Raw genomic sequence first — 20,019 nt, 5'->3', positions numbered from 1 at the left:
AGAACTGAGTTATGGCCGGGCGCAGTGGCTCACGCCTGTAATCCCAGCACTTTGGGAGGCAGAGGAGGGCAGATCACGAGGTCAGGAGATCGAGACCATCCTGGCTAACATGGTGAAACCCCGTCTCTACTAAAAATACAAAACAAATTAGCCACGGGTGGTGATGGGCACCTGTAGTCCCAGCTCCTCGGGAGGCTGAGGCAGGAGACTGGTGGGAACCCGGCAGGCAGAGCTTGCAGTGAGCCGAGATCGCGCCACTGCACTCCAGCCTGGGTGACAGAGCCAGACTCCGTCTCAAAAAAAAAAAAAAAAAAAAAAAAGAGCTGAGTTGTGCATGTGACCCTGTAAACCCCCACTTGTCCCAAAATCCAATGTTCCCAGCAGTGCTTGGCTCCACCAGGAAGGTTCTTTCCTTCAAGGTGTCAGAAAGAACAAGTTGCTGCTGCTGTTATACAACGTTGGATTTTTGTCTTTGTGATTTTAAAGGGGCACAAGAGAGCCGCAGTGAGCCTTTGGTAATTGAACACTGGAAGAAACCCAGGAGAGGAAGCTGTGCTGGTGGTCAGGCAGCCAACAACACTGAGAGGGCCCCTGGAGGAAGGGCCGCACTGTGGGGACACACCCAGTGCCAGGTGTCATACGCACATGGTGGAATGCAGCATGGGAAGCAGAGGCAGGTGCTACATGCACATCTTGGCCAGAATCCGTTCTGTGGTGCTGGCCGAGGCGAGGAAGAGAGGGTGCAACCCCACCTCTTCAAACAAATGGTTGCCACAGTTTGGCCACTTAGAAAAGAGAGGGACTGAAGATGTGCTACAATATTAACCTCACAAACGCCTTTCCTCTTCTCCCCAATATGCACACTCAACTGTAAGACTCTTTTGACCACTAGGATCAAACTGTAGATTAATTGTTTGTCTAGCAGAGGAGTCTTTATGGCAGCCCAAATTTCATTTAGATAGAGATCCATTCAACGTAATGGTGAAGGAAAATGAAAGACCCACTTCTTTAACCTAAGTAATTTTTAGATCATTCTGTGTGACTGGGTATTTTGTCAACGCTAGCATAATAACACGGAAAGCAGCCATCTCATTCACTTTGTATTTCAACAATTGAATTAGACTCCTTGGAAGTGAAGGTTCAGTTCATAGCATATTAAAAAAATATGTTAGATACGATGTCTCAAATCGAGGAAAAAATGTTACACTGGGAAATAAAATTCCGTGTTATGGTCAAAGTGGTTTCCACATTTCCAGGGAAACAAAACCACCTGAGAGCCACTTTTGTAGGAAAACATTGTGATTAAGAGCCAACCCCGAGAATTCTACTCCAGTATCACCTTTAGCCATTTCCTAGAGTGCTCAACTCCCGACTGCTCCTGGTATATCTGAATAATAAGCAGTATATGTTTGAGATGTATGTGGTCAAATAAAATCCTGGAAAATGGGGCAGAAATTCCACAGCTGTCCTGGGTAAATATTACCCTGTTCAACAGGGAAGTTTCTCCTTGTTCTACAGCTCTCCCCACCTCACCTTCCATCCATGAAGACAGACACATTAAAGAGGTGTGAATGAGGAATGGGATTTCATATTAGGAGAAAATTTCATTAGGTCAGCTTGAGACTCACTCAGGAAGAGGATAACGTGTAGGCCAGCCTGACCCTGTAGAACATTTAGATGGATGTAGGTAAGGATGTCTAATATGTCCTGCCTATTTACAGACTTTAGGGACGTCTCTCTTACAATAGCTACTGTTACAACATTTTGCTACAAAGAATCATGATCAGATTCTCATTTTGATTTGTATTACTTGTACAGTCCAGGATTAAAATTTATTTCCCAAGCTGAGAAAACAACAATGCTGAAAGATTATTGGGGAAAGAGCTAAATAATTATAGCAACTACTTGGACCTAATCATCTGTCCTTACTTATCATGTGGTCTGCCTTTAGCATGAAGGCAGGAAGCATGTTGAAATTCATAGTTCTTAATCCTCACTGCACGCCGGAATCACCTGGGGAGCTTTAAAAATGCTGATGCCTGGGCCTTACCTGACCACCTGCTGGTGAAAGGCTCTCCACCCTCTACAACAAACAGCCCTGATTTGCAGTGTTTGTCCCTTTCTGTGGTGTAAATATGCCTACCGTGGCTGATCTCAAGCTACCAACTTTGGCAAAACTCCTGAAAATTGAACAGTCTTCTCTTGCACGCTGGTATCCCAGTGTGGTCCCACCCCTAGAGATCGTGACATACTGGTCTGTGGGGGGTTACCTGGTAATAAGTATTTTTCAAAAGCTCTTCAGGTGATTCAAATATGCACACAAGGTTGAGAACCAGTAGTCTAAATGGACACACTCAGGAACAGCTGTAGTGCAGCTGTGGTATAAAGAGCCACAAGAAGCCCTGTAGATCGCCTCTCGTGGAGGAGCCATAGAGTGTAGTGCTAAAAAGCTGGGCTCTGGAGACAGGCTGCTGGGTTCTGGAGACAGGCTGCTGGGTTTAGATTCCACGTTTTCCTGGCTGTCTGAGTTGGATGAGTGACTTGACCTTGTGTGCTTCATCTGTGCGATGGAACTAACTCGAAGTGCTGCCATGGGCCAGGCGTGGTGGCTCACGCCTGTGATCCCAGCACTTTGGGAGGCCAAGGTGGGCAGATCACTTGAGGCCAGGAATTCGAGACCAGTCTGGCCAAAGTGGCAAAACCCCATCTCCACTAAAAATACAAAAAATTAGCCAGATGTGGTGGCACGTGTCTATAATCCCAGCTACTTGGGAAGCTAAGGCAGGAGAATCGCTTGAACCTGGGAGGCGGAGGTTGCGGTGAGCCAAAATTGCACCACTGCACTCCAGCCTGGGTGACAGACCAAGACTCTGTCTCCAAAAAAAAAAAAAAAAAAAGCGCTGCCATGAAGAGGAGCTCTATGTAGAGGAGTTCCTGTATGTAGAGCTCCTAGAATACTGCGCAGCTCACAGCAAGCCCTGCATAGATGCTTACGGTCAGTATTCTCTACTCTGTTGCAGATGTCTGCAGAGTTCATGTCCATTTGGATTGCAAGTAAAGTGATCGCTCTGCTTTTTTGCTTTAATCCAAGTTTTGCTCTAACAACTCTACTTCCTCAAAAAATGTACCAGGAATTTTCTGCTTTCTTTTGAACACGAAATCAGAGACGGGTGAGATCCTGGCATGATCCTGGTTGTGCTTAAGTGGGTTGTGAGGACTAGACCTGCGTCTTAGGAAAAAGGTGAGCTGAAGCAGGCTCTCCCGGTGTTTGGAGGCTGCATTTCTGCTGACTGATCCTTTCCAGGACTCAGATTTGACAATTCTGTAATTCCACAGTGGACAGAGCCTGGCATAAATGTCAGGCTGATGAACTTGATCCCAGCTGTCCTATTTAACAGCTGTCCTGCTTCTCAGTGGCACTGACCTAGTTTGAGTAATTTGCACAAAATATCTTGGCAATCAAACCAACCTGCTATTTCACTTGGCTAAATCATTATTTAGGAAATATAACCATTTTGATTAAATTATCAGGGCGATCAAATACTGCTGGAACACTTCATTCCAATCCTGCTTGATTGGTCTTCCCTGACTTTTAACAAAAGCAATTAACATGTTCTTTACTCTCTCCTGGGCAGCTTTGGAAAAAAATAATATGAGGACATATCATTACTGTCACATTTTTAATAGGTATATATGATCATCAAAGAAATAATAAAAGAATAAGAAGTATAATGAAACTTTCTGATGTCCCAGCCGCACCCTCTTTTATGAAATCATCTTGTCTAGGAAAATGTTCCGTGGAAGAGACACATCACTGCCTGCCTGGAAGAACTGTAATTATTTCCTCACTAAGTCTGACATTTCTGACTTATTATGTTTGGTGTCATGATTAAAGAGGAAAGAATTCTGCTCTTCCTGCTTGCTAATAAGCCCTCTCCAGTATTCTGTGACTTTCTGTAACATCCTGGGTGACTGGCAGGGTAGGTGCGATCACACTAACAGGTAAAAGGGTTTGAAGGAGAGGAAAAGGGAGAGAAAAAGATTTGAGAAAGACGTGAGTTCAAGGATGGGGTCAAGTGGCATATGCAGGCAATCATGTGATGGAATATTATACACTAATGAAAGGAACCAGCAACAGCACTGGAAGAATGGGAGGAATCTCTAAACATCATGTGCATAATTCATGGTTCCATCTGAATAAGGCCCCAACAGGCAAAACCAACCTATGATGGGGTTAGAAGTCAGCACAGAGGTTCCTTCTTTTGGGAAAGCAGAGGAAGACAGGAAGGGGCTTCTATTTCTTGACCTGAGTCATTGGTTCCCTGGCTGTGTCTGCTTTGTGATAATCAATTCAACTGTATAGTTATGATATGTATAGTCTCTGTATGTGTTACTTTTATAAAGTACTACAAAGTTAGAAAAAGAATGGAGTGCCAGGATAACTGGAAATCCACATGCAAAAGGATGAATTTTCACAGCCTACCTTACGACATCCACAAAAACAAACACAAAATGGATCAAATATCTATGCTTAACCTAGTTTAAAATTATAAATCTCTTGGAAGAAAACATAGATATAAATCCTTATTACCTTAGATTAGGCAATCGTTTCTTAGATAGGATGCCTCAAGCACAAGCAATCAAAAGAAAAAAAATAAATTGGACATTAACAATTAAAATTTAAAACCTTCGTGTGTCAAAGAGTATCACTTGAAAAGTAAAAAGACAATCCACAGAATGGGGCAAGATACTTTCAAATTCTATACCAGATAAGGGTCTAGTATCCAGAATATATGGAGAACTCTTACCACTCAAGCATAAAAGAAAATCAATGATTTAAAACGGGCCATGGATTTGGCCATTTCTCCAAAGAAGATACACAAATGGCCAATAAACACATGAAAAGATCATGAAAAGGAAAACAGCATTAGTCATTGGGAAATTCAAATCAAAGTCATATAAGATATCACTTCATACCCACTAGGGAGATGGTATTAATAATAGTTATAATAAAACAAGACAGTAACAAGTGTTGGCAAGGATGTGGAGAAATTGGAACCCTCATACATTGCTGCTGGGAAGGTGAATTGGTACAAGCCACCTTGGAAAACAGTTTGGCAGTTCCTCAAACAATTAAACACTACCATTTAATGCAGCAATTCCCCTCCTAGGAATACAAACAAGAGAAGTGAAAATATATATCAACTTACAGATTTGTACATGAATGTTCACAGCAGCATCATTCATAATTTCCAAAAATTGTAAACAACCCAAATATCCATCAACTGATGAATGGTTAATCAAAATATGGTATTAATATATCCATACAACAGAATACTGTTGGTCCATAAAATGGAATGAAGTACTCCCGCGTGCTAAAACACAGATGCTAAGTGAAAGAAGCCAGATACAAAAGACCACATACCGTATGATTCTATTTGTATAAAATGCCTAGAATAGGGGAAGTGATAGAGATAGAAAATAGATTAGTGGTTGGCAGGATCTGGAGGGAGGGGGAAGAACGGGAAATGATCGCTAATGGATACAGGGTTTCTTTTTCGGCATGATGAAATTAGATAGTGGTGATGGTTACATCACCTTGTGAATATGCTAAAGACGCCTGCACTGTACACTTTAAAATGGTGAATTTTATGGGATGGAAATTATATCTCAATAAAAACACAATGAATGTGACATTAAGAAAATACATTCTTTTCACTGTATTTTTTCATGATGTAGCTCCAAAGACCAAAGAGTTCAAGGGCAGTGGCAGAGAGGGATGAAATGACCCACACAGTCTGATCCCACAGGAAGGGAGTACTCAGCCACTGCGTCTGTTCAGCATTGAATAAAAGACACTTACGCCAGGGATTTTTGATCAAGATGTTGTCACTGTGAATGCCACCCTGCTTCGGCTGGGTGCTGCCTGTGAGGTTGTTTTGGATTCTCTCGTCTGGCTTATAATGCAATTGGGAGGTGTGTGCCCTCTCCCCACCTAGCCAGAGATGGGCTGATAGAGGGTGGAGTGCCTTTGAAATGGGAAGCCCTCAACTGGTAAGGCTGGGCCTGGCTGGGGAGACAAAACCAACCAGGCAGCCCAGATTGGTGAAGTCATCACCACACGGACAGGGAGGGAGGAAGAAAAACAGAGAGAAGGGTGACCTTTACCATTGTGTTTCTGCAAAAATCCGATGACCTTTTCCAACACGGTGGTTTTGTCCATTTTCCGTGTGTTACCAGGCAGCATGGAACTGAGCTCTTTGATGAGAACATTGAACTGGTCCCGACGCTTCTTCTCAGACTTGTTTCGAGAAGCTCTGTAAACACAAAACGAGCAGGTTACTGGAACATCCCACGTCACAAAGGCTTTGCGATGAAACAGAAGCACTTTCTATTAGATCACATTCTATTGTGATCATCTATCTTATCAAAAAACTCTTTCAGGAAGGTCACACTGGCCACATTTCCGAGGCAGGAGGATAGAAAATGTTTTGCTAGACTCTTGGCCACAAAGACAGATGGCATTAATAATCAGTGAGTTCTGACTCAGCCGCAAAATCTCACACAGATTACCTCTGAGAATGGATGCTGCTCACTCGGACTTCACAGAGCTTTCACTTTGAGAGAGCAAAGGACACACTGCTGACTGAGATGGCTGTGCTCAGAGAGCCCTTCCTAAGACTCAAACCGTGTCCCCTTCAATCCAGAACACCCAGCCTGGTTCCGGGGCCCAAGGGGTGGCCAGGTGTCCCGTGTGCCACCAGCACCTATGTCCTGGCCCCTGCTCCAAAGAGCTCATCGCCCTGTTCAGGGAGGTAAGACACACCCTGCCCACAACAGCCAGGGCTGTGCAGACCCAGGGCGGACATAGGACAGGTACTGCACATGGCTGTCAAGCTGCTAAGAGGAGATGAACCCTTTTTAAAATGACATGGAGGAAAGTTAAATGCATATTACTAAGTTGGAGAAGCCAGTCTGAAAAAGCTACACATTGTATGATAGCAAGTATATGACATTCTGGGAAATGCAAAACTACAGAGACAGCATAAAGCTCAGTGGTTGCTAGGGGTTAGAGAGGGAGGAAGAGAGGATTTTTAGGGCAGTGAATCCACTCTGTATGACACCGTACTTGTGGATATGTGTCATTACACATTTGTCTAGACTTGGAGAATGTACAACACAAGAGTGCACCTTGATGTTAACTCTGGGTGGTAACAATGTGTCAGTGTAAGCTTATCAGCTATAACTAATGCATCACTCCGGTGGGGGACGCTGACAATGGGGGAGGCTGAGTGTGTCTAGGGAGGGCCCAGAGGGATATGGGAACTCTCTGTGTCTATCACTCAATTGGTCTGTGAGCCTAAAAATGCTCCAAAAAATAAAGTCTATTTTAAATAAGTGACACCCTGTGCTGCACACCTATAGGAGAGATCAAAGTGAAGCTGCTTCGTTTGAGGGGAGGGGCCTCCCCCAAGCCACCCAAGCACCTCTGAGGACCCTGAGATCCTCAGGAACTTGAGTAGGGAGTCGTGGCTCTCAGGGATGCACTAATTAACAACCAACAAGGAACACGTGATGCAGAAAGCCCTCCTGAGAAGTCCAGAAACAGCGCTACTTGAGGGGCCTCCATCTTCAATGACATGCCACAGGCCCTTCATCAACAATCCACCTATTTGAAGGTGATGCAGGGCTGAGAAAGCTGGCTCACTCCTCCCCAATTCACTGAAGACAGACTTGTTCCAGAAATCCGCTCTCAAGAGAGAGAACAGGGGCCCAAGAGGCCGGGCCCATAAAACACTGCTGCTTTTCCAGGCACCTGGGGCCCGGGATCATGGTTCCCAGGGGAGCAAATCCTTTACCAGGAGGCTCCTGGCCAATGTGCGGTCAGGACAGAGTGTGCTGCTGGATTTGGATCCACCTCCCTTGGAGCAGGTATACATATCTACAGGTAACAGTATCAATAAAGACTCTGCTTCCCAGGACAGCCCTTGGACATAAAGGGACATATTTCCAAAAACCCTTTCCCTAGATACCACGAGGACCCTAACCACTCAGTTTGCCGCTGCCTAATTGCACACAACCTGCCTTTATTTCAACACACATGTTCACGACCCATCTTTTACCTGTCCTATCTCAGTTTAGGCTGTTTCCTGATAACACGTGGGCAATTCTTCAAAGCTCAGCTAATGTGCGCGGTCACCACCCTTTACCTAGGGGTCTTCTCCTGCCTCTCCCCTCCTCCCTGTCTGTTCTTGGATTCTGGATTAAGGGACTTCTACAAAGGCCCTGTCCCTCGCCGAGCCACTCTCTTTACCTGCGCTCTCTCACATCACACACTAACTGCAGGCGTGGCGGCAAGATGTTGCAGCGTCTTGTTGCTAGTCCAGGCTAAAAGACCATGTTCAAACACACGGGAGAGAAGAAAGGAACCCTTTAACTTTCCGAGTGAGTGTCTATGCATTATAAATAATTTTTTGGCCTATATTTTAAAGAGTGACATGCAACCTCCTTAGCCAAAAAAAGCTCTGTTCCTGTCCTAGTTTGCCCATTATAAATTATTTGTGAGCCGATAACACCCAGCTCATTACTGCTCTGTTCTCTTCTTCAACGGGTGTAATGACGACCAACACGGCCTGGCAGCAACTCTGATGAAGGCTCCCATCGTTAGTGACAGAGACACAAGCTTGTTTCCATGCACCTCCGGCTGGGACACACTGTGGTGCCCACTGGAAACTGGTCGCTGTCAGCTGATTCCGCTGCTCTCAGGCCACAGAAAGAAAATGAGCCTGGAATGACCTTATTCCCAAAAAGAGGGTCCTCTCGGCAGGCCCCGAGACCACCACACACAGACACTGGGATGAAGGTTTTGAGAGACACCCCAACAACCAGGCTTTGGTTTTTTGTTTTTGAGAGAGAGTCTCACTCTTGTTGCCCAGGCTGGAGTGTAGTGCTGCGATCTCAGCTCACTACAACCTCCGCCTCCCAGTTCAAGCGATTCTCCTGTCTCAACCTCCCGAGTAGCTGGGATTACAGGCACGAGCCACCACACCCGGCTAATTTTTGTATTTTTTAGGAGAGATGGGGTTTCACCATGTTGACCAGGCTGGTCTCAAACTCCTGACCTCAGGTGATCCACCCGCCTCGGCCTCCAAATGTGCTGGGATTACAGGCGTGAGCCACCATGCCTGGCCAGGCTTTGGGGTTTTAAGGCATTTTTAAAAATTCAGTAAAATTCATCCATTTCAAGTGCATAGTTTGGTGTATTAATTGGGTAACTACCACCAAAATCAAGATAACAGTTCCCTCTTCCTAAAGAGGTTTCTCCTGTGTCTTTGTGACTGACCCGCCCACCCCCAGCCACAGCCACAGGCAACCACTGATTTGCGGGTGGTTTCACCTGGTCTAGAATTTAACAGCCCTGGAATCACAGTATAGTCTTTTACTTTGACTTAGCATGACATTTTTGAGATGCATCGTGTTGCTACACATATTAACATCCCATTCCTTTTTCCTGCTGACTAGTATTCCTGTGTATGAATATGCCACACATCTGGTTCATTTCCAGTTTGGGGGTAATAAGAATAATGCCATTCTGAATACTCAGGTACAGATCTTCGTATAGATAGAGGCATTCATTTCTCTTGGGTGAATACAGGGGCATGGAATTGCTGGGTCATCTGGTAAGCGTATGTTTAACCTGATAAGACAGGGCTGCACAAAGCTGGCTACACTGTCTTTGCTTTTCCACCAGCAATGTATGAAAGTCCCGGTTGCTGCAATCCCTGTCAACACTTGGTGTTATGAGCATTTTTTTTTTTTTTTTTTAACTTTAGCCATTGAAATGTTATGGCTTGGATTTGCATTTTCTGGTGACGAGTGATGTTGGACATCTTTTACATGCTTAATGGCCATTTATGTATCTTATTTTGTGAAGTGTTTGTTCAAACCTTCTGCCTATTTTCCAGTTGGGTTGTTTGTTATCTTCTTATTAAGAGAGAGAGAGAAATAATAAAAGATGAGAGAGCGAGAGAGAGAGAGAGAGAGAGAGAATAAGAGAGAGAGAGAGAATAACAGAGAGCGAGAGAGAGACCAAGGGAGGGAGGAAGGGAAGGTATGTGTTTGTTTTAAATATACATGGATATTGATTTTTGAATGCAGGGCCTTAGGTTATCTGTTCTGAAGCGTCCATCATCGAGCATCTTGGGAGTTTGGGTCGGGTTACACAGGTAACACTTGCTGGGCACTTACTATGTATGTAACGGGCACCACGTTAAGAGCTTTACATCCATTCATTCCTTCAATCCTCATGGCAACCCTTTAAGGCAGGTACTATTGCATTTCCATTCCAAGGGGAAGGAGCGCGGCACTGAGTGGCTGTGTAACTCACCAACATCACAGGTCTGGGAAGTGGTGGCACAGGCTGCCCAGGGCCCACACTGTGAGGCTGTGCACCCTCCTGCCACTTCCTACAGCTCCCTCCAAATCACCGTGGCATGATCTGTTATGGACCTATGGACCCAGTGTTCTGGGAACACAGAACTGAGAGTGACTCATTCTGGCTGCTTGAGTTTATAGCACAAAAACTAAGCACCCGTGCAGAGAAACAGTGCCACACACTAACAGGAGGCTGGTGTTTGCGTTCCCTCTTGGGGAGGATACTGCAAGAAATCAAGGGAAGACTGTGACCCTCACTTCCGCTCCTAGGAGGAGCGGCCTTTCCCACTTTGGTGGTCACCTGTGGTGTTAGGATTTCTGTTCACCAAATATTTCCAGTTTGTCTTCTAGACACAGTAGGATTGCGCTTCCCTGCCCCTTCGCTCGGCCAAGAATATGTAGGCACAAGTGCCATGTCGGTTCCCAGGGAGAAGCATGAAGAGTCTGTGCAAAATCTGCCTCATTCCTTTTAAAAAATGAGGCAAAATCTGCCTCATTCCTCATTAAAGCTGATGAGCACATCGGCTTTAATGAGATTTGGGGATTGTGTGCCATACAGCACAACTATCCTATCTGGATACACATGGTAGGGGATTGAGGCAGAAAGGCACTCATGGGTAGAACTCAAACATCTATTTATTAAATGCAATACAGACAGATCTCCAGGGAAGTGGGGGACAGGTTACCCTCCAGGACCCATAATAATGGTACATGTTTATGGGGTACAATGTGATGTTTAGATGTATATATATATATATATACACAACATGGAATGATTGAATGAAGCTAATTACCATATCTGTCACTTCACTTATTTGTGGTGAGACATCTGACATTTACTCTCCTTGCAATTTTGAAATATACAACACTGTATGTTGTTATTAACTACAGTCACCCTGCTGTGCAATAGATCTCAAAATCTGATTCCTCCTGTCTAACTGAAGCTTTCTACCCTTTGACTAACATCTTCTCACACCCTCCCCCTTTGACAGGGCCTCTTCCACTTCTGATTTGAGGGTTCTCTGGACCAGGGCAATGAGAGACAGGAAAAATATCCTTTGTTCTATCTTCTCTGATTTGCACCTTCTGCGCACAAGGCGCTCCATCAAGCAATATGGAGGAGGCACCAGTGAAGAGGTCTTGGCCCTCAGCTAAAAGCAGCTCAGTGTCTAGAGGAAGAGATTGAACTCACTCCTCAGAAGCTGGTACAGGGGGTGCAATACACTACTGCTCGGTGAGAAGTTCCAACGAATCGTCAAGGGTGTTCACCAAGGAGGGAGCCCAGCCACAGAGTCCCCAGAGGCAAGCATATGAGATGGCTTCGTGGGGTGCATGGTCAGGAGTGGAGAGGACAGCCCAGGGGAAAGCCGGGTGGTCAAGTCTGGCAGCAGAGTCCGGCTCCATTGGAGAAGGGAAGGATAGGGTGGGGAGGCAGGGGGAGGCTGATGGCACAGCCGTGAATGGCAGACCAAGCAAACCTGGTCTGAGCTTTTGGATGAGTGGGGACAGGGAAAGGAAATGAAATGAGTCCTCAGAAAAGGATGAGGAACCCAACTTAATGGGAAGTGAGTAGAGACAGGAAGGGTCCAGGAGGCTCCTCCACCCCAAAGCCCAGCACTGCACTGCTGCTCCCTGGCGACCGCAGCGGGGGATGCAGGGAAAGAGCCAAGTAAGGTTCAGTCAAACTTCATTAGCCTCAAAAAAGTGATGCTGACGCTGGATGCTTTAAAACATTTGTTTTTTGTTTTTCCTTAAAATTAACACACAGTGAGCCTTTTTCTTCAGGGGCACGGTTCTATGCATTTTAGCACATGTATAAATGTGTGGAACAGTCATCACCATCAAGACACGAGACAGCTCTCTGCAAAACTCTCTCATGCCCTCCACTGCCCGAAAACCCTGGCCAGCTCTCCTCTGTTCTCCATCCCTATGCTCTCTTTTCGAGAATGTCATAAAAGCATAATCCTATAGCATGTAACCTTCTGAGCCTGGCTGCTTCTACCCAGCATAATGCCTTTGAGATTTATCCAACTTGTGTCTGTCAATACCGTGTGCCTTCTCGTTGGTGAGGAGTTTTCTACTGTGTGGGTGTTCCACAGCCAGTTCACGCATTCACCCATTGAAGAAATTTGGATGGTTTCCAGTTTGGGTAATTATGAATAGAGCTGCTATGCCCATTGGTGTACAGGTTTTTCAGTGAATGTGTTTGTATTTTTCTGAAGTAAAGAACCCAGGACTAGAACATCTGGGTCATATGGAAACTATATGTTTATAAGAAACTACCAAACTGTCTTCCAGAGTGGCCATGCCATTCTACCTCTCTACCAGCAATGAATGATCCAGTGTTCTACAACCTTAAAGGGAATTAATACTATCAGTACTTTATATTTTAGTTAATCTAAGAAAGTTGAGGTGGTACATTATTAGTGGCTTAATTTGCACGTCTCTAATGGCTAATGGCAGTGGACATCTTTTCACTTTTTTTGACATCTGTAGACCCTCTTTGAGGAAACATCTGTTCATATCTTTTGCCCATTTTAAAATTGGGTTGTCTACTTCCTTACTATTGAGATTTGAGAGTTGCTTGTATTTTCTGGACACAAGTCTTTTGTCAGATATGTGATTTGTCAGTATTTTCTACCCGACTATTGCTTGCCTTTTCATTCTCTTAATAGTAACTTACAGAGTGAGTTTTTAATTTTGATGAGGTCCAGGTTAACAATTTTTTCTCTTATGAGTTGTACTTTTGGTGTTAGGTCTAGGAACTCTTTGTCTAACTCTATAGACTACAAAGACTGTCTCCTATTTTTGTTTCTTATGATTTTATAGTTTTATGTATTTTATATTTACATTTATAATCTATTTTAAGTATTGATTTTATTTCATGAATAGATGTTGCAATTTGCCAAAGTCTTTTCCGCATCAATTGATATAATCATGTGGTTTTTCTTTTATAACTTCATAACGTAGTGGATTACATTGATTTCTGAATTCTGAATAGCCTTGCATTTCCTAGATAAGCTCCACTTGATTGTAATTTAAATATATATATATATACATATATATATATATAGTTAGATATAGTTTGCTAATGTGTTGTTGAGAAATTTTGTATCTACACTTATGAAAAGTGCTGTTCTGTAGATTCCCTTTCTCATACTGTCTTTGGGTAATGCTGGTATCATAAAATAAATTGGAAAGTACTTCCTCATCTTCAACTTTCTGGAAGAGTGTGAACAGAACTGGTGACATTTCTTCTTTTAATGTTTGGCAGAATTCACCAGTGAAATAATCTGGGTCTGGAGATTTCCTGTTCAGGTTTTCAAATACAAATTCAATTTCTTAGTTATAGGACTCTAGGTTTTCTCTTTCATCTTTGGTGAGTTTGGTAGTTGTGGTTTTTAAGGAATTGGCCCATCTCATCTAAGTGGTTGGATTTTATGTGGATCTAATTGTTCCTAGTATTTCCTTATGGCCCTTTGAATTTCTCAGAATACCTAATGATACCCCTTCTTATTCCTGCTATTGATAAATTGTGCCTTTTTCAGTCCCTTGACAGACTTACCAATTTTATTGACTTTATATCATTTTTATTATTTTTTTTAGATGGAGTTTCGCTCTTGTCACCCAGGATGAAGTGCAGTGGCATGATCTCGGCTCACTGCAGCCTCCATCTCCCGGGTTCAAGCGATTCTCCTGCTTCAGCCTACCAAGTAGTTGGAATTACAGGCGCCTGCCACCACGCCTGACTAATTTTTGTATTTTTAGTAGAGACGGGGTTTCACCATGGTGGTCAGGCTGGTTTTGAACTCCTGACCTCAAGTGATCCCCCCACCTCAGCCTCCCAAACTGCTGGGATTATAGGCATGAGCCACTGTGCCCGGCCAATCTTTTAAAAAGCCACCTTTTAGTTTAGTTTATTTTTCTGTATTGTTTTTCTGTTTTTAATTTTATTACTTTCTGTGTTTATCTCTAATTTCCATCTTTCTTGCTGTGAGTTTATTTTGCTTTTGTTTCTAGTTTCTTAGGGTAGAAGGTTACTTGTTGATTTGAGACCCTTCCTTTTTTTCTAGTATGAGCATTTAATGTTGCAAGTTTCCCTCTAAGCATTGTTTTCGCGGCAACCCACTAATTTTGAAATGTTATATGTTCATTTCTATTCAACTAAAATATTTTCTAATATCGTTGAGACTTTCTCTTTGACCCATGGATTACTACAAAGTTCGTTGTTTAATTTCCAAGATGTGGAGATATTTTTCCTGCTATCTTTCTGTTTCTACTTTTTCATCTGAATTTATTTACATTTGTTTTATGAAGCAGGGTTTGGTCTACCTTGGTAAATGTTCAATATGTACTTGGAAATACGTGTATTCTGCTATTGTTGAGTGGAATGTTGTATAAATACCAATCAGATTCTGTTGGCTGATGGTATTTTTCAATTCTTCTATATCCTTGCTGAAGTTTACTCTACTAGTTCTATTCCTAAGAGGAGCATATTAAAGACTCATCTAACTTCTTCAGGTTGTGCTTCATGCACTTTGAAGCTTTGTTTTTAGGTGTATACATATTAGAATTGTTATCTGTTCTTGGTGAATTGATCCTTTATCATTATGTAATGTCACTCTTTATTCCTAGTAAATTTCATTGCTCTGAAATCTATTTCATTTAATATTAATAGAACCATTCTGGCTTTCTTTAATTAGTGTTTGTGTGGTATATCATTTTCCATAGTTTTACTTTCACCCTCTATCTATATTTGAGTTGACTGTCTTGCAGACAGCATATATTTAGGTATTTAGGTTATTGAAAAAAAAATCATTGCAACAAAATCTGTTTTTTAGTTGGCATATTTAGACAATTTGTATTTAATGTAATCACTGATATGCTTGGATTTATATCTTCTGTTTTAACATGTTTTCTTTGTTTGGGTTATTTCCCCTTTCCTGACTTCTTTTGGATTGTTTAAACATTTTTTAGTATTTCATTTTAATTTATCTATTTCTTTGCCCTCTATATTTCTTTGTATGACTTTTAGTAATAATTTTAGGGATTGTAATATATAAACGTGTCTTTTCAAAGTCCACGTAGAACATTTTATCATTTCAAATGGAATCTAGAAACTTTTCTCTATACAGCCCCCTCTACCTTCCCCCCTTTTTTATGCAGCAATTGTCTTATGTGCTGTCTATACATACACTGAATACCCTGTCAGATTATGCTGTTTTTGTCAAATATTTACCATTTCTGTTATTCTTCCTTTATTCTTCCTATTCCAAGTTTCTATTTCGTGTCATTTCCTTTCTGCTGAAAAAAACCTTTAGTAACTCTCTCAGAGCAGGTCTCTTGACAGGAAGTTTTCATTCATTTGAAAATATCTTCATTTTACCTTCATTCCTGAAGGATATTTTCACTGCATGTAGAATTCTGGGTTAATAGCTCTTTTCTTTCAACATTTGAAAAATATTGTACCCCTATCAGAAGGCTTCCCTGGTTTCTGATGAGAAATCCATAGTGCTACTAAAATACGTTCCACATGGCCAGTGTTAGACCCTGGGTGGTGGTCTATTCTGAAGTTCAGACTGAGTGTCTATGGTATGCTGCTCAAGATCAGATCCATGCAGATTCAGCTCAGGGGTCAGCGCAGAAACTCACAACCAGCTTTATAGAGTCACTTTCCTGAGCACCTTCCTCTCTGAAATCTGCCCAGTACCTTCTGGTTCCGAGGCTCCCTTTCTGTTCCATTGGCCAGAAAGCTGGCTCTATTTATCCTACCCTGCCTCATACTACCTACCTCTGCGCTTTCATCTGGGGCCAAGCAGTAGGAAGATAGACAGCAAGGGGGAAGAAAGCAGCAGGGTTTCATCCCACCCTCTTGGAAGTGTAGCTGCTCTGTCTGGAGAGAGGTTCCCCGCCCTCTGCATAAAAGGTTTCATGTGGTTTCTGATTGTCATTGCTGCTCCTGCTGTGCTGCTGTCAGAGGATTGCTTCTAGGATGCAAGGAAATAGAGAAAAAAACAAAAAAGGACAGATTTAACCTTGCACAATCTGAGCATTAGGAGACCTTGTTCCTGCTCCTTAAGCCAGTACTAGAGCTCCTGGTCCTCTCTCTGTCAGCAGAGGCCCACTTCTGGGTGTGGGGCATTGTCTATGCTAGGAGATATTACAGGGGAAAAAATGGTGAACTCGCTGCTGGTTTGGTAGTGCTTCCCCAGTCTGCACCCTACTATTTACTCTTCAGGGTCCTCAAATAGCTGTTTCATGAATTCTGCTCAGGCTTTACAGCTGCATTCATTGCAATGGACAGGACGGAGTAGGCTAACTCCATCTCACCAAGATCCAAAACTCTCATATATCTTTTCATATAGTAAAAGAGTTTGCAAAAGACCTATAGGAATCAAAGGGTGGGAACACAGAATATAAAAGCCTGGTGGCAGGGGCTGTTAATAAGATCCTTTTGCAGAAAAGCATATGGGGTGAGCTGGACTGTAATTATAAGAGACTCTTGAAGAAACATATTTCTGGGTAGTTCTTGCAGAACAAAGAGAATGACAGATGAACTGGGCAGGCCCTTCTTCCCTTGGTATTAGTGTATTGCTCTGGAATGAGCTGACATTAAAAAAGCATCAAAAGGAATCCGCCATTGCACATCAACATGGAGTTTTACTAACCCAATAAAACTACTGTCCTATGCTTCCCTACCCTCTGAGAGTAGATGTGCGCCTCAGGCGTAGCTCTCTAGAACTCTGGAATTCCAGAGGAGGGTTGTACTTGCAGCTCAGGATCCAAGTGAGTCCTAGCACAGCAGCCCCACACTCTTACAAAGGGACTGTGTCTATGGTATTTCAGGAGGGCCGAAGGAAGGAGAGTCACCACATAGTGCAAGGCAGGAGAGGGCCATGGTTCCAAGGCAAAGTGCCACACACACCCACACACCCACACCCACACCCCCTCGGGTTTCTCCCACAGGTGGAACCTTGGAGGCCCTTCTCTGAGAGGATTTCGTAAGACAGATGCATATTATATACACCATACTCAACGCTTCTCTCCCCTCCTTCTTGGTGGAGAGATGACACAGGTGTGCACACTAAGTGTGCAAGACTGGACTTCACACCCAGCTGCCCAAGAGGCATGACTGTAGCTGGGATGGGGATCAGGTCCTTCTGAGGGGCCTGTGGCACAGAGGAGGAAGGAAGATGCTCATTTCCCATCCTGCTGGGAGAGGCCCTGTGCCAAGAATAGTTTGAGCATGCAGGTGAATGTCAACGTGCACCCCCAAGTTTGTGTCCTTGGCCCTCTCTCTTCCTTAAATTCACAAGCACACGCATAGTGGTCCAGGTGCATTTTATACGTCACCAAAAGGCCCATGTTTCCCTTGGGAAAAAATTAAAAACCATTGAATTGGAATTCCTCATCTTTGAGCTGGATCAGGAATGAGGATAAAAGCAGTAAAAGAGAAAAGAGGGGAAAATCTATCATTCCTAGCAGGCTCTTCCTTTTAATCCATTTCAAGTGTGGACTGCTCTGGCTGGCAATATCTTCAGCTTATGCATCTCTGGCACCCATTGGGAAACTATCTGTAACATCTATCAGGCTTCCCTGCTACTAGGATGCTTCTCCTGGTGCCTCTTCCCAAGGGTGCCATCTTTTAAACTGGCTCCACTAAGTCTAGTTCTGTTAACTGAGTTAACAGAGACATCCTGATGGGGGAATACAGAAGATGTTCTCTGAATCAAAGACAGTTGACCAAATGGAGTGAAAGTTCATAAATTAAATGCTTTCCAATCAAGTTGGAAAGCTATGTTCAGAACTGCTGAAGGAAGCAACAGCAGGCTCCCTTGCTGCCAAAAAGAGCTGGTATTTGAATAAGAGGTACAGTAGTAGCTATGCAAACAGATGTGCAGTTCTCTGAAGAGTGACTTCTTGTCCTTGGAAGGTCTCTATGGTGAGGAGCTAAAGGCATTCTATGAGGCATCCTATTTTCATGTTCCCAGTTTCGACCAGGAGATGAAGAGTGGTGGAGGGAACAGCAGAATCCAGACGATTTGGATTGGCTGAGATGAGCATCAGACAGGCTTCAGAAGATGTGAGTTCTCATCCTCGTTCTGCATCTACGCCAGGTGAGAGTAAGTAAGGCACTCCCAACCCCACAGACCTCAGTTTCCTCTTAAAAAATAGACAGGACATTGATATGGTGATTCTGACACACAGCATTTTAAATTCTCGAAAGCTCATCAAAAGATGGGTTCTAATTCTCCTTCCCTTGAATATAGGCTGGCTTTGGCTGTTGGCTCCTAATGAATAGATAGCAGCAGCAGTGACAATGTTTGACTTCCAAAGCCAGGGACTAAGAGGAGATGGAGCTTCCCCATGACACTCGCCCTTGAATGCAACCATGTGTTGTGAGGAAGCCATAGCTCCATAGGGAAAGCTACTTCCAGTGGACGTGCTGGTTGAAAGCCAACATCAACCAAAGGTGTGGGAGTGAGCATGTCTTCAGAGGGTTCTACCCACCATCTTTGAGCTACTCTGGCTGATCCACCTGGAACAAAACAGGCACTCCCTGCCAAGCCCTACCCTAAAGATCCATGAGCAAAATGAATGCCATTGCTTTAATCCCTCACACTTTGGGGTGGTTTGTTACATAGCAACAGAAACCCAGAATAGTTCATGCCTAAACCAAAGACTCACTGATACCCAAGTTCCTTCTAGATGGGGAATTCTGCCGTATCTTACCTGGGGTCACTAGCTCTGCATTATAGGATGGGACAGGAACTGAAAAGGGTGCAGCACTAGGATTCCCAAATCCAAGTTTTATAAACTGAGCAAACTGACCCTTTCTAGAAGGCATATCAGGACTAGGCCTTGTTCTTCTTTTGTAGTCTCCACAGTGCCTAAGACTGAGGTTGTAGAAGGAACACAAATTTCTGGTAGAACTGAAATATACCAGATAGGTGCTCACAGTTTTAAGAGGCAACTGCAGCATGTGATGCTCAGTGAAGACAGTGCTGTCCATAAAAGGTGAACTTTTCTAAAGAATACATTAGAGCTGGTCATCCACATTAACAAAGAGCATCTGTGAACATTCCTATTAAAACAGAATGGAAGCCGGGTGCTGTGGTTCACGCCTGTAATCCCAGCACTCTGGGAGGCCAAGGCTGGTGGATCACTTGAGGCCAGGAGTTTGAGACTAGCCTGGCCAACATGGTGAAACCCCATCTGTACTAAAAATACAAAAATTAGCCAGGCGTGGTGGTGCATGCATGTAATCCCAGCTACTAGGAAGGCTGAGGCAGGAGGATGGCTTAAACCCGGGAGGTGGAGGTTGCAGTGAGCCGACACTGTGCCACTGCAATGCACTACAGCCCGGGCGACAGAGCTAGACTCTGTCTCAAAAAAAAAAAAAAAGAAAAGAAAAAAGAAAAAAAAAGAAATTAATGGAAATGTATGAAAAAGGCTGATAGGGAATATGCTATAATATTAACAGTGGCAGCCGGGCACGGTGGCTCAAGCCTGTAATCCCAGCACTTTGGGAGGCCGAGACGGGCGGATCACGAGGTCAGGAGATCGAGACCATCCTGGCTAACA

General features: G+C 43.6%; 1 protein-coding gene across 4 annotated transcripts in view; it reads right to left on the bottom strand.

Moving 5' to 3' along the window:
* The window catches only part of NPAS2 (neuronal PAS domain protein 2), a 181,032-nt gene that overhangs the window by 66,427 nt on the left and 94,586 nt on the right, over positions 1-20,019 (bottom strand). For all 4 annotated transcript variants that reach the window (XM_017847801.1, XM_017847802.1, XM_017847803.1 and 1 more), the window contains exon 3: positions 6,169-6,317. In XM_017847801.1, the coding sequence (XP_017703290.1) occupies positions 6,169-6,317 (149 nt within the window). The remainder of the gene's footprint in view (positions 1-6,168; positions 6,318-20,019) is intronic.

This window comes from Rhinopithecus bieti, unplaced genomic scaffold (assembly GCF_001698545.2).
Source record: "Rhinopithecus bieti isolate Rb0 unplaced genomic scaffold, ASM169854v2 scaffold_28016, whole genome shotgun sequence".
Classification (NCBI taxonomy): domain Eukaryota; kingdom Metazoa; phylum Chordata; class Mammalia; order Primates; family Cercopithecidae; genus Rhinopithecus; species Rhinopithecus bieti.
Note: the sequence above shows the minus strand (reverse complement) of the source record. Positions and strands in the feature narration are given on the sequence as shown.